The following is a 13,402-nucleotide window of genomic DNA, read 5'->3' as shown; positions in this document are numbered from 1 at the left end:
TCTTTCCTCTGATGGCTTTGTCGGGCTCAGGCACTCAGGCAGGAATGTGCTACTCTGCTTGTGATAGGATAGAAGCTATACACACCCTCTCCATGCCCCTGCAGGCTCTGTGTGAGTCACAGACTGAGCTCCTCTCAACCTATCACATGCTATGTCTTTTGTTTGTAAACTGCTTAAAACTGGCAATTACAAGCCAGGATTGCAGCAGGGAGTGGCAGAAACAGCACAGAGGGGCCCAGGAGAACATAATGATTAGAATGGTATGCTTTTTATTGTAAGAATTTTATAGTACAGATTCTCTTTAAGTACTAGGGAGAATTTTAATTTGTCCACCCTCCCCAGCATATGGCGATGTGTGGTGTTTTTCTGGGATGACGCAAGCCAATCGGTGAACCAATATTAAATGGAAATGACCTAATCATTTTATTGAAATCCTCCTCAAGGATAAGCAACAAGATAAGCATGTAAATCAACAGTTAGGCCTCTTTTCCATGTGTGACTGAAGTGCTCATTTGTTGGGCAGTTTAGCCTCCCGGGCATAAGCACCATTCAGCTGAATTATATGCAGCCAAATAGAATACCAATGTTTACAAATAAAATATTAAAGTGTAGTTCCACCCTGCTATACAACACATACACACAAAACAGTCTAAAGACTAAAGTTTTTTTTTTTTTAGGAATAGCACGAAATCTCCATTCTGCAATATAAAAAATCTCCTCGATTGCAGTCGCGAAATGTAGACAGTTCAATACAAAGCTCCACTATACAGAACCATAAGTTGCCTGACACGTGCCCCACGGCGAAAAGCTGCCCCCCCCCCCCCCCCCCCGAGGCACACAAACACGTAGACATCAGGGCAGTACCAAGGTCAAGGAACCGCCAGCTGTAAATAAAAGTAATCCCACAATGTGCTGTCCACGATCATGCAGTGATAGAAGGATGTAGGATGATCCTCGGAGCTTTGTATTGAACTGTCTACATTTCACGACTGCATTCGAGAAGATTTTATACTGAAGAATGGAGATTTCGTGCTGTTCCAAAAAAAAAATAAATAAAACTCTTTAGCCGAATAGAATAGTTTGGTAATACCATGCATGTTCCTTTTGACACGGTGGAGGTGGTGTTAACTGGCAGTAAAAAAGGTCTCATGTCGCATCTGAGTCAGATGCAACTTAATGGGGGAGGCTGCCTCTCCACCCCCTGTTTTGAGTTCTAGCAAATATCTGGCCAGTGATGAATGGGAGCAGCTGACAGGTGGTGAATCTACCGCCTTCAGCAGCCTGTGGAAAAGAGGCCTTAAAAAGATCCTGAGCCGAAGCTCAGGATCAAAATCAGATACTCACCTAAAGAGAAAGAAGACTCTCAGGATCTTATCAAGGCTTCCCTCGGTGGTCTGATGTCCCCCGTCGCTGAGTACGGCACCCTCTCCACATCGGGGCTGCACAGCTCCTCCTCTTGCAGCGTGGCCGCACATGCACAGTGTCATGGAGCCCACAGTTGCTGTCTACTATGCATGTGTGGACGGGCTCGTGTGGCTACTGTGCGGTATGATATGATTAGTGACATTGCCTTGTCGCTAATCTTCTGGGGGGACTGTGCTTAGTGATGGTGGACATCAGAATACAGAGGGAAGCTTCAATAGGATCCTAAAGCTTCCTGCTCTTTAGGTAAGTATCTAATTTTGTATCCGAGCTGCGGCTCGGGTACTCTTTAAGTTAACCACAATAAGAATAATTGTCCCATTGTTCGATAAAACAATTGGTTGTACAGAAGAATTGATTGTTTTAAAAATGTGAGTGAATTTCCTATTTTTTCCTATATGTGTCAAGTGAAAGTGGTGGAAAATTCTGATCAATTTTTTAGAAAATAAAATAGTGTTGGATAGGTTGTCAATTTCTTGATTTATGCACCCAAGCAATTTTTTCTCAAGAATTGTCCATCAATTTTTTTATAATTGTGGAAAAATAATTATAAAAAAATTGTATGGTGTTGACCACCTTATAGGACAACTGAAGTGAGAAGAATATGGAAGCTGCTATATTTATTTCATTTTAAGCAATACCAGTTGCCTGGCAGCCCTGCTGATCTATTTGGCTGCAGTAGTATTTGAATAAACAAGCATGCAGCTAATATTATCAAATCTGACAAGCAGACACACTTGATCTGCTGCATGCTTGTTCAGGGTCTATAACTAAAAGTATTAGAAGCAAAGGATCATGCTAGCCAGCTGAAAATAAAAAGTCAAAATAACCATACACAGGTCATACTTACCTTCCATGTAGTCTACTCCTCAATCTCTTTCTCCTCACCTGCATCCCATTTGTCCACTGTGATCAATGAAATTCTACGTCCTCCATTTTAAAAATGGCCACTACCCCATAACAGCTTCCTGGTCAGCACAGTTAAACTGTAATATCACCCACGTGAGCCATAGGGAAACATGGACATTACCTTGCACATTCAGTTGTGACTGACAGCTGATTATATATAACCTACAGCAACTGGTATATTTCAGTTCTGACAATATATTGTTAGAACTGGAAGGGATCACACTGTAAGAAGAAAATGGTGAGCTTCTGAGAGGAACTGACGGTGAGGTTAGTATACAATATTCATTTGTAGCTACATGAAGTGTTTATTTTAAATAATTTTCCTCACTTCAGGTTCCCTTTAAAGGACCACTCCAGCGAAAACAGCAAGCAGTTAAAATCTGAGAGAACTGACAGGTTTTGGACTAGTCCATGTCCTCATGGGAGATTTTCAGGGTTTCCTTTGTTTTCAAAGGCATTTCCCGATCAGCAGTTTAACTGCCAAAACAGTAAGATACCAGCTAACCTCCCTAATCATTAGCACACTAATTTGGCAGTTAGACTTATGCTTCATACACACTTGAGATAAAAGTCTTTGGAAAATGAAAGATCACAGACCAATTTTACCCCATTCCATGTAGTATGAAAGCCATACCTACACAGTCTATTCTATGGAACGGCACTCCCCATCAGATAAAATCTTTGCAAGATGCTGCACACAAAGATGCCCGTACACACTCCAAAAATCATTATCTGCAAAAGATCTGTTCCTCCAAAATATCCATTCCTGCAAAATGTATTCATAGTCTATGGGATCTGCAGATCATCATACACACCTTGTTTAACAGACTTCATCTGCATATCTGAAAATCTATCCTGGTGGATCTGATCTGCAGATGATCTGCAGATGATTGTCTGTTAAACCAAGTGTGTATGAGGATCTGCAGATATCATAGACTATGAATGCATTTTGCAGGAATGGATCTTTTGCAGGAACAGATCTTTTGCAGATAATGATCTTTTGAGTGTGTACGGGCATCTTTGTGTGCAGCATCTTGCAAAGATTTTACTTGATGGGGACTGCACCTCCATAGAATAGACTGTGTAGAGTATGGTTCTCATACTACATGGAAGGGGGTAAAATTGGTCTGTGAGCTTGCCTTTTCCAAAGACTTTTATCTCAAATGTGTATGAAGCATTAGAAACTGCCATTCAGGAAATGCTTTTGAAATTAAAGGGATACTGTAGGGGGATCAGGGGAAAATTAGTTGAACTTACCCGGGGCTTCTAACGGTCCCCCGCAGACATCCTGTGTTGGCGCAGCCACTCACCGATGCTCCGGCCCCGCCTCCGGTTCACTTCTGGAATTTCAGACTTTAAAGTCTGAAAACCACTACGCCTGCGTTGCCGTGTCCTCGATTCCGCTGATGTCACCAAAAACGCACAGCGCAGGCCCAGTATGGTCTGTGTCTGCGCAGTACACTCCTGGTGACATCAGCGGGAGTGAGGACATGGCAACGCAGGCGCAGTGGTTTTCTGACTTTAACCACTTGCCGACCGCACACTCATACCGTGCGGCGGCAAAGTGATAGCTGGAGGACCAGCGACGCAACTGTGCGTCGCCAGGTGCCTCCCTAATTAATCAGGAAAGGCCGCTCGCGCGAGCGGCCGTTTCCTGTTAGATCATGGAGCGGGTCTCTGTGAATAGCCTGCGAGCCGCTGATTGCGGCTCGCAGACTAAATGTAAACGTAGGAGACATTTGTCTCCTTTGTTTACATTGTACGGCGCTGCTGCGCAGCAGCGCCGTAAGGCAGATCGGCGATCCCCGGCCAATCAGCGGCCGGGGATCGCCGCCATGTGACAGAGGACAGCCTGTCACTGGCTGCACAGGACGGATAGCGTCCTGTGCAGCCCCGATCACCGGGGATGAGCAGGTAGGAGAGGGAGGGGGGAATTTCGCCGCGGAGGGGGGCTTTGAGGTGCCCCCCCCGCAACATGCCAGCCAGGAGGAGGGATCAGACCCCCCCTGCACATCATCCCCATAGGGGGGAAAAAAGGGGGGTGATCTGATCGCTCTGCGTGCCAGCTGATCTGTGCTGGGGGCTGCAGAGCCCACCCAGCACAGATCACAAAAAATAACGCTGGTCCTTAAGGGGGGGTAAAGGGTGGGTCCTCAAGTGGTTAAAGTCAGAAATTCCAGAAGTGAACTGGAGGCGGGGCCGGAGCATCGGTGAGTGGCTGCGCAGGTACAGGATGTTTGCGGGGGACCATTAGAAGCCCCGGGGTAAGTTCAACTCATTTTCCCCCGACCCCCCTACAGTATCCCTTTAAAGAAAACCCTGAGAATCCCCATAAGGAGACGGACCAGTCCAAAACCTGTCGGTTCTGTCAGATTTTAACTGTTTATTTTATTTTGCTGAAGTGGTCCTTTAAAAGGGAAGGTTCATGGAAACCTTTAAAAAAATAAAAATCCATATCCACTTACCTGGGGCTTCCTCCAGCCCGTGGCAGGCAGGAGGTGCCCTCGCCGCCGCTCCAGAGGCTTCCGGTCGTCTTCGGTGGCCGACCCGACCTGGCCAGGCCGGCTGCCAGGTCGGGCTCTTCTGCGCTCCAAGGACGGGCTCTTCTGCGTCCCACGCGGGGGCGCTGACGTCATCGGACGTCCTCCGGGCTGTACTGCGCAGGCGCAGTAGTTCTGCACCTGCGCAGTAAAGCCCGGAGGACGTCCGATGACGTCAGCGCGCCTGCGTGGGATGCAGAAGAGCCCGACCTGGCAGCCGGCCTGGCCAGGTCGGGTCGGCCACCGAAGACGACCGGAAGCCTCTGGAGCGGCGGCGAGGGCACCTCCTGCCTGCCACGGGCTGGAGGAAGCCCCAGGTAAGTGGATATGGATTTTTATTTTTTTAAAGGTTTCCCTGAACCTTCCCTTTAAAGAGAACCTGAGATGGGGCCACAGCATAAAAACATACAGTGGTTTGCAAAAGTATTCGGCCCCCTTGAAGTTTTCAACATTTTGTCATATTACTGCCACAAACCTGAATCAATTTTATTGGAATTCCACGTAAAAGACCAATACAAAGTTGTGTACACGTGAGAAGAAGTGGAATGAAAATCATACATGATTCCAAACATTTAAAAAAAAAAATAACTGCAAAGTGGGGTGTGCGTAATTATTCAGCCCCCTGAGTTAATACTTTGTAGAACCGCCTTTTGCTGCTATTACAGCTGTCAGTCTTTGAGGGCTCGTTTCCACTATCGCGAATCTGCATGCGTCCAACGCATGCAGATTCGCACATGTAATGCAAGTGGATGGGCCCGTTTCCACTGTAGCGTTATTGAGGTGCGTTTTTTTCAGCGGTAAAAAAACGCACAAAAGAGCCAACGAATTCGCCTGCGAGTGGAATGCATGCGAATCGCCGCTAATGTATTTAATAGTAAAAAACGCATGCGTTTGTTACATGCGTTTTTACCCGCGATTTCGCACCTTTTTCAATTTTATTTTGCCCTGGCAGTGTCATGGTTAATTTCGCATGGCAGAAATCGCACGCGAAATCGCGGGTAAAAACGCATGCGGAAACGCATCCGCATGCGTTTTTACAAGCGTCGGAATTCCGGCGAAATCGCGTCGCAACAGTGGAAACAAGCCCTTAGGGTATGTCTCTACCACCGTTGCACATCTAGAGACTGAAATCCTTGCCCATTCTTCTTTGCAAAACAGCTCCAGCTCAGTCAGATTAGATGGACAGAATTTGTGAATAGCAGTTTTCAGATCTTGCCACGGATTCTCGATTGGATTTAGATCTGGACTTTGACTGGGCCATTGTAACACATGGATATGTTTTACTTTACACCATTCCATTGCTGCCCTGGCTTTATGTTTAGGGTTGTTGTCCTGCTGATAGGTGAACCTCCACCCCAGTCTCAAGTCTTTTGCAGACTCCAAGAGGTTTTCTTCCAAGATTGCCCTGTATTTGGCTCCATCCATCTTCCCATCAACTCTGACCAGCGTCCCTGTCCCTGCTGAAGAGAAGCACCCCCAGAGCATGATGCTGCCACCACCATATTTGACAGTGGGGATGGTGTGTTCAGAGTGATGTGCAGTGTTAGTTTTCCGCCACACATAGGGCTTGATTCAGTAAACCGTGCTAACTGTTAGCACGCTTGTGAAAAAGCCCCTCTTCACACCTAAAATCACTTTGTGCGTGCTAACTAGCGCTCGCGCGTGAAGATATCGTCGCACCGTGACGTTTCACACGCATCGCACTATGTGCGCGGGAATCTGCGCACGATCTAAATGTCACTGGCGTGTGCTAAGTACTTAGCACCCTAATTAGCATGCCCAAAGCCTTTAGGTGTGCTAATTAGGTTAGCATTGCATATTGAATCAAGCCCATAGCGTTTGGCATTTTGGCCAAAAAGTTTCATTTTGGTCTCATCCGACCAGAGCACCGGTACTTATCCGTTAGCCGGGCGCATCCGGCAGGTGGCGCTAATTACTATTCCCCCTCCAGGCCGACATGGATAGTAGGGAAAGATGTAACTCTGGTGGAGTTTTGTCGCCACCTAGAGGATGCGCCCGGCTAACGGATAAGTACCAGAGCACCTTCTTGCACATGTTTGCTGTGTCCCCCACATGGCTTGTGGCAAACTGCAAATTGGACTTCTTATGCTTTTCTGTTAACAATGACTTTCTTCTTGCCACTCTTCCATAAAGGCCAACTTTGTTCAGTGCACGACTAAGGCCTGGTGCACACCAGAGGAGTTTTTCTGAGCATTTTGCGTTTTTGAAACCTCCTGCTAATGTTATCCTATGTGTCTGTGCACACTGGAGTCATGAGGTTTTGTAAAAAAAACCATAGCATTACATTGGGAAGAGCTTTTGAAACCTCTAGCGATTGGGGAGCTTTTCTGGTGTGTCTCAGCCCTAAGGCCTCCTTTCCACGAACTGTTGATAGGCAGTGAAATGCCTCTCAAACTCTCAACTGCCACCACCATATTTGGTGCCTGGTAACTGCTTGTTGCTGCATGATAACTGCTTACTTCTGCCTGGTAACTGCTTGCTGAGTACACAGCTCAACAGTTTGTGGAAAGGAGGCCTAATAGTTGTCCTATGGACAGATTCCCCCACCTGAGCTGTAGATCTCTGCAGCTCGTCCAGAGTCACCATGGGCCTCTTGACTTCATTTCTGATCAGCGCTCTCCATGTCCGGCCTGTGAGTTTAGGTGGACGGCCTTGTCTTGGTAGGTTTACAGTTGTGCCATACGCCTTCCATTTCTGAATGATCGCTTGAACAGTGCTCCGTGGGATGTTCAAGGCTTTGGAAATCTTTTTGTAGCCTAAGCCTGCTTTAAATTTCTCAATTACTTTATCCCTGACCTGTCTGGAGTGTTCTTTGGACTTCATGGTGTTGTTGCTTCCAATATTCTCTTAGACAATCTCTGAGGCCGTCACAGTGCAGCTGTATGTGTACTAACATTAGATTACGCACAGGTGCACTCTATTTAGTCATTAGCACTCATCAGGCAATGTCTATGGGCAACTGAGTGCACTCAGACCAAAGGGGGCTGAATAATTACGCACACCCCACTTTGCAGTTATTAAAAAAAATGTTTGGAATTCAAGTATGATTTATGTTCCACTTCTCACATGTACACCACTTTGTATTGGTCTTTCAGGTGGAATTCCAATACAATTGATTCATGTTTGTGACAGTAATGTGACAAAATGTGGAAAACTTCAAGGGGGCCGAATACTTTTGCAATCCACTGTACATCCCTAGGGCTTCCCCAGCCCCCTCCACTATCCTCTTTTGACTCCCCATTTGCCAGTAATTGTCCCCCGGAGTGTCCTCTGTTCCCTGGGCCAACTGCGCACGCGCGGCAAGGCTGCACGTGCATTCCCTCCATGTTCACGACGCTGGGGGTGCTCTGCGTCTACACAGTACCGCGCCTGGCCGGACTGCGCTGACTGGTGTATTTTACGAACGGGGAGCCAGAAGAGGATGACGTAGGAGCGATCAGGCTGGAGGTAGCCCCAGGTATGTATTTTTTATGCTGTGGCCCCATCTCAAGTACACTTTAAAAGGAAATAAATATGTCAGCCTCCACTTCCCACTTGCTTCAGTTGTCCTTTAAATTTTTATCCCACATCATTGCCTTAGTGACAGGACAGCATTAGCTGCTGTCAGAGCCACGGATGTTCATTCATTCATTCAGCTTCTGCTGCTATGGAAATGTATAGAGCTCTCCACAGGGCTCGGATTTTATCACGTGACCAGCAGCTTAGTCCGCGCAGACCGGGGTAGGCAGTGTAGCTGTGTCCTGTGTTGTTGACGTTTCTTGTGATCGTCGGGTCACGTGTCAGGAAGAGAAGCAGGGAAGCAGCAGGGTACGAGCGCACCGGTGTAGTGCCAGCTGTCATGTCCGCGGCCCGTCGTATGTGGTTGATTATGAAGCAGCGGCTGAGAGTAGGCGTGCTGCGAGAAGTGTGCAGGCAGTACCCGGTGCTGTGCTTCTTCTTGATCACCCTCTCTCTGTCTACAATCCTCCTGCTCAGGTATGCTCGCCTCTCCCTGCACTCACAATGTATGCAGGCCATATGGATGTGTGCAAGTAGTGTAAATAATTAAATTACTCTTATACTGGACATTTTCCTTACCCTTGTTTTGTCTGAGCTGTTTCGGTTCCTGATAAGAATGCTTTCATTATAGTTTTGGATACTTTTTTCTTTATTTGTCATACATACTGTCACTTTGTGTTTAACCCATACTTTAGCTCATAGTTGTGACAAGCAATGGGCTCTTGAGAGGCATTTGAAAAGTATAGAACTAGTTGTCTAATGCTGGCAATACACGGGTCGATTCGGCGGCCGATTAGCCGCTGGATCGACTCCCGCCGTGTCCCCGCTCGTCTGCGCGGATCGTTTACCGTTCGTCCCTGCCGGCGCTTCCTTATCAGCGCTCGATTCTCTGCCATTGTCCGCCGGTGGGGATCGGGCGGGGGTCGAGCAGCGTGATCAGACCAGCTGAATATTATCAGCTGGTCGATACACGGTACAGAAACGTACCGTGTATCCCCAGCATAATGCTGAGACTACACGGTTTGTGTTTGAGTCATTTAGATAGCTCAATAGATAATTTCCGACATGTCCGATTTCCCTTTCGAGCCTTTCTGATAGAAGTGAATGGAAAAAGATAAGAAAATCGAGTGGAAGATAAGAGAATTGACTGCAGAAGCGAGCGGCAAAAGAATGATCGAGAGGAGAATCAAGCGCCAGAAACAAACTGTGTATTCCCAGCATCAAATGGCAGTTCTATTTGAACGTGCACTGTTTGAATTTAAAGTCGTTTTGAGACAGAAGCCCATACACACTTCTAATCTTTATTGGCCAGTTTTACCTTTTCCATGTAGTATGGTAGCACAGATTGCGTAGGTCAGTTCTCATACTACATAGAAGTGGTAAAATTGGAAAATCAAGATTGGATCTGTCTATGCACCTGAACACACTGAGGAGCGGATTCAGTTACATTTGTGATTGTCTAATATTTATTTGATCCAATTTAGAAAGTGGAGCCAAGCAGCAATTAGCTCATTAGGCTTAAAAGAAAAACTGGTGCTTGGACGAAATGTTGCTCCAGCGCGCTCCTCTTTTTTTCCCACAGCTCTTCCCACAGACTGATGGCCTCTGTCCTCTACATATACTGTACAGCTCTTCCCACAGACTGATGGCCTCTGTCCTCTACATATACTGTACAGCTCTTCCCACAGACTGATGGCCTCTGTCCTCTACATATACTGTACAGCTCTTCCCACAGACTGATGGCCTCTGTCCTCTACATATACTGTACAGCTCTTCCCACAGACTGATGGCCTCTGTCCTCTACATATACTGTACAGCTCTTTCCACAGACTGATGGCCTCTGTCCTCTACATATACTGTACAGCTCTTCCCACAGACTGATGGCCTCTGTCTTCTACATATACTGTACAGCTCTTCCCACAGACTGATGGCCCGTACATATACCGTCCAGCTCTACCCACAGACTGATGAGCTTTGTCCTCTACATATACCGTCCAGCTCTACCCACAGACTGATGAGCTCTGTCCTCTACATATACCGTACAGCTCTTCCCACAGACTGATGGCATCTGTCCTCTACATATACCGTACAGCTCTTCCCACAGACTGATGGCCTCTGTCCTCTACATATACTGTACAGCTCTTCCCACAGACTGATGGCCTCTGTCCTCTACATATACTGTACAGCTCTTCCCACAGACTGATGACCTCTGTCCTCTACATATACTGTACAGCTCTTTCCACAGACTGATGGCCTCTGTCCTCTACATATACTGTACAGCTCTTCCCACAGACTGATGGCATCTGTCCTCTACATATACCGTACAGCTCTTTCCACAGACTGATGGCCTCTTTCCTCTACATATACCGCACAGCACTTCCCACAGACTGCCTCTGTTCTCTACGTATACCAGACAGATCTTCCCACAGACTGATGGCTTCTGTCCTCTACATATACCGTACAGCTCTTCCCACAGACTGATGGCCTCTGTCCTCTACATATACCGTACAGCTCTTCCCACAGACTGATGGCCTCTGTCCTCTACATATACTGTACAGCTCTTCCCACAGACTGATGGCCCGTACATATACAGTACAGCTCTTCCCACAGACTGATGGCCTCTGTCCTCTACATATAGGCCATCAGTCTATGGGAAGAGCTGTACGGTATATGTAGAGGACAGAGGCCATCAGTCTGTTGGAAGAGCTGTACAGTATATGTAGAGGACAGAGGCCATCAGTCTCTGTACATATACTGTACAGCTCTTCCCACAGACTGATGGCCTCTGTCGTGTACATACACTGTAAGCTCTTCCCACAGACTGATGCCTCTGTCCTCTACATATACTGTACAGCTCTTCCCATAGGCTATCAGTCTGTGGTAAGAGCTGTACGGTATATGTAGAGGACAGAGCTCATCAGTCTGTGGGAGGAGCTGTACAGTATATGTAGAGGACAGAGGCCATCAGTCTGTGGGAGGAGCTGTACAGTATATGTAGAGGACAGCGGCCATCAGTCTGTGGGAAGAGCTGTACAGTATATGTAGAGGACAGAGCTCATCAGTCTGGGTAGAGCTGGACGGTATATGTACGGGCCATCAGTCTGTGGGTAGAGCTGTACAATATATTTAGAGGACAGAGGCCATCCAGTGTGTGGGAAGAGCTGTACAGTATATGTAGAATAGAGAGTTCATCAGTCTGTGGGTAGAGCTGGACGGTATATGTAAGGGCCATCAGTCTGTGGGAAGAGCTGTACAGTATACTGTATGTACAGGACAGAGCTCATCAGTCTGTGGGAAGAGCTGTACAGTATATGTACAGGACAGAGGCCATCAGTCTATGGGAAGAGCTGTACAGTATATGTAGAGGACAGAGGCCATCAGTCTGTGGAAAGAGCTGTACAGTATATGTAGAGGACAGAGGCCATCAGTCTGTGGAAAGAGCTGTACAGTATATGTAGAGGACAGAGGCCATCAGTCTGTGGGAAGAGCTGTACAGTATATGTACAGAACAGAGGCCATCAGTCTGTGGGAAGAGCTGTACAGTATATGTAGAGGACAGAGGCATCAGTCTGTGGGAAGAGTTGTACAGTATATGTACAGAGACGGATGGCCTCTGTCCTCTACATATACTGTACAGCTCTTCCCACAGACTGATGGACTCTGTCCTCTACATATACTGTACAGTAGGGCTGCACGATTTTAGCAAAAAATTGAAATTGCGTTTTTTTTTTTCTTTTCTCAAAAATTGCGATTTCGATTTTTTCACGATTTTCTTCAAATCAAGCTTTAGCACTATATTCACATTGCCCCCACTACACTCTGCTAACTCCTGATGATCCACCAATACACTACACTATGCTAACTTGAATCTTGATGCCCCACCAATTAAACTCCACTGCACAATGCTAACCTCTGATTCCCATCAATAACACACTAAGCTAACTCCTGATGCCCACCAGCTATGCTACAATGCACTACTCTAACACCTTCTGCCCCCATTACCAGCTACACTACACTTAACCCCTGCAGCTACAATGACTACTCTGCAACTGCCACTGTTAAGCCTGAAGCACTAGGTAGACAGGCTAGTTAAATTCAGGCTGAAATCGATTCACAATCTTGTTTGCACTAAAGGCGGCCATACGATCCCTCTCTGATCAGATTCGATCAGAGAGGGATCTATCTGTTGGTCGAATCTGATGGCAAATCGACCAGTGTATGGCTACCTTAAGGATCCTGTCCTTTTGACCTCAAAATGCCAGCTAAGCTTGTTACAGTTAAGAGCTGTCTGTGTAAACGGACAGCTAGAGTGGCTTTAACAGGACGCTGCGCTGTGTGCTGTGTGCTGTATACAGCCTGTATACAGTCTGTGTGTGGTCTAGCTCTCTGCCACGTGTTCTTTGGTCCCGCTGTGCAAGAGAGCCTGGGTGACTGTGCGGTGGATCGGAGAAAACAATGCATGCTTCAGCGCAGCCAAGGCAGCTAAAGGGAGAAAGAGGGTACACGGCTAGATGAAGCTGGAGGCAGCCTGGAGCTTACCAGGGACTTGCGTGGAGGATGATTATGCTAAGTAACAGTAGCAGGAGGACAATATTACATGTAGCATCAGACGCTAGGAGGGGGCGGAGCCTATTGCCGGAACTAGGAAGCCAGCTTCCTATCTGAAATAGCGGCAGTGTCATGCACTATCCTCCTTCTCACAAGTTCTGCTGGCTGTGCATTCCTCGATTCAGTGCCTCACTCCTCCTGGCCGGAAGGAGGAAGCGCACCATAGTAACAAGTCGGTGATGTACGTGTGCAATGCTGGGGTCAGCATTGAACGCGGAAAAACAGCCGCAACGAAAAAATCGCCACTCTGACGATACTGAAATCGTCATGTTGCACATCACGTTTTCGATTAACCTCCTGGGCGATAATCCCGAGCTGAGCTCGGGGTATGTTGCGCAGGAGGATTTCTCAGGCCCTGGTGGGCCGATTTGCATAATTTTTTTTTTGTTACACGCAGCTAGCAC

At 47.1% G+C, this 13,402-nt stretch overlaps 1 protein-coding gene across 2 annotated transcripts in view; it reads left to right on the top strand.

The window, feature by feature from the left end:
* The first annotated feature begins 8,680 nt into the window (after positions 1 to 8,680).
* SNX14 (sorting nexin 14) overlaps positions 8,681 to 13,402 on the top strand; it is a 116,644-nt gene continuing 111,922 nt past the window's right edge. For both annotated transcript variants that reach the window (XM_068231111.1, XM_068231109.1), the window contains exon 1: positions 8,681 to 8,867. In XM_068231111.1, the coding sequence (XP_068087212.1) occupies positions 8,731 to 8,867 (137 nt within the window). In that variant the 5' untranslated portion in view covers positions 8,681 to 8,730. The remainder of the gene's footprint in view (positions 8,868 to 13,402) is intronic.

The sequence above is a fragment of the Hyperolius riggenbachi genome, chromosome 4 (assembly GCF_040937935.1).
Source record: "Hyperolius riggenbachi isolate aHypRig1 chromosome 4, aHypRig1.pri, whole genome shotgun sequence".
NCBI classification, from domain to species: domain Eukaryota; kingdom Metazoa; phylum Chordata; class Amphibia; order Anura; family Hyperoliidae; genus Hyperolius; species Hyperolius riggenbachi.
Note: the sequence above shows the minus strand (reverse complement) of the source record. Positions and strands in the feature narration are given on the sequence as shown.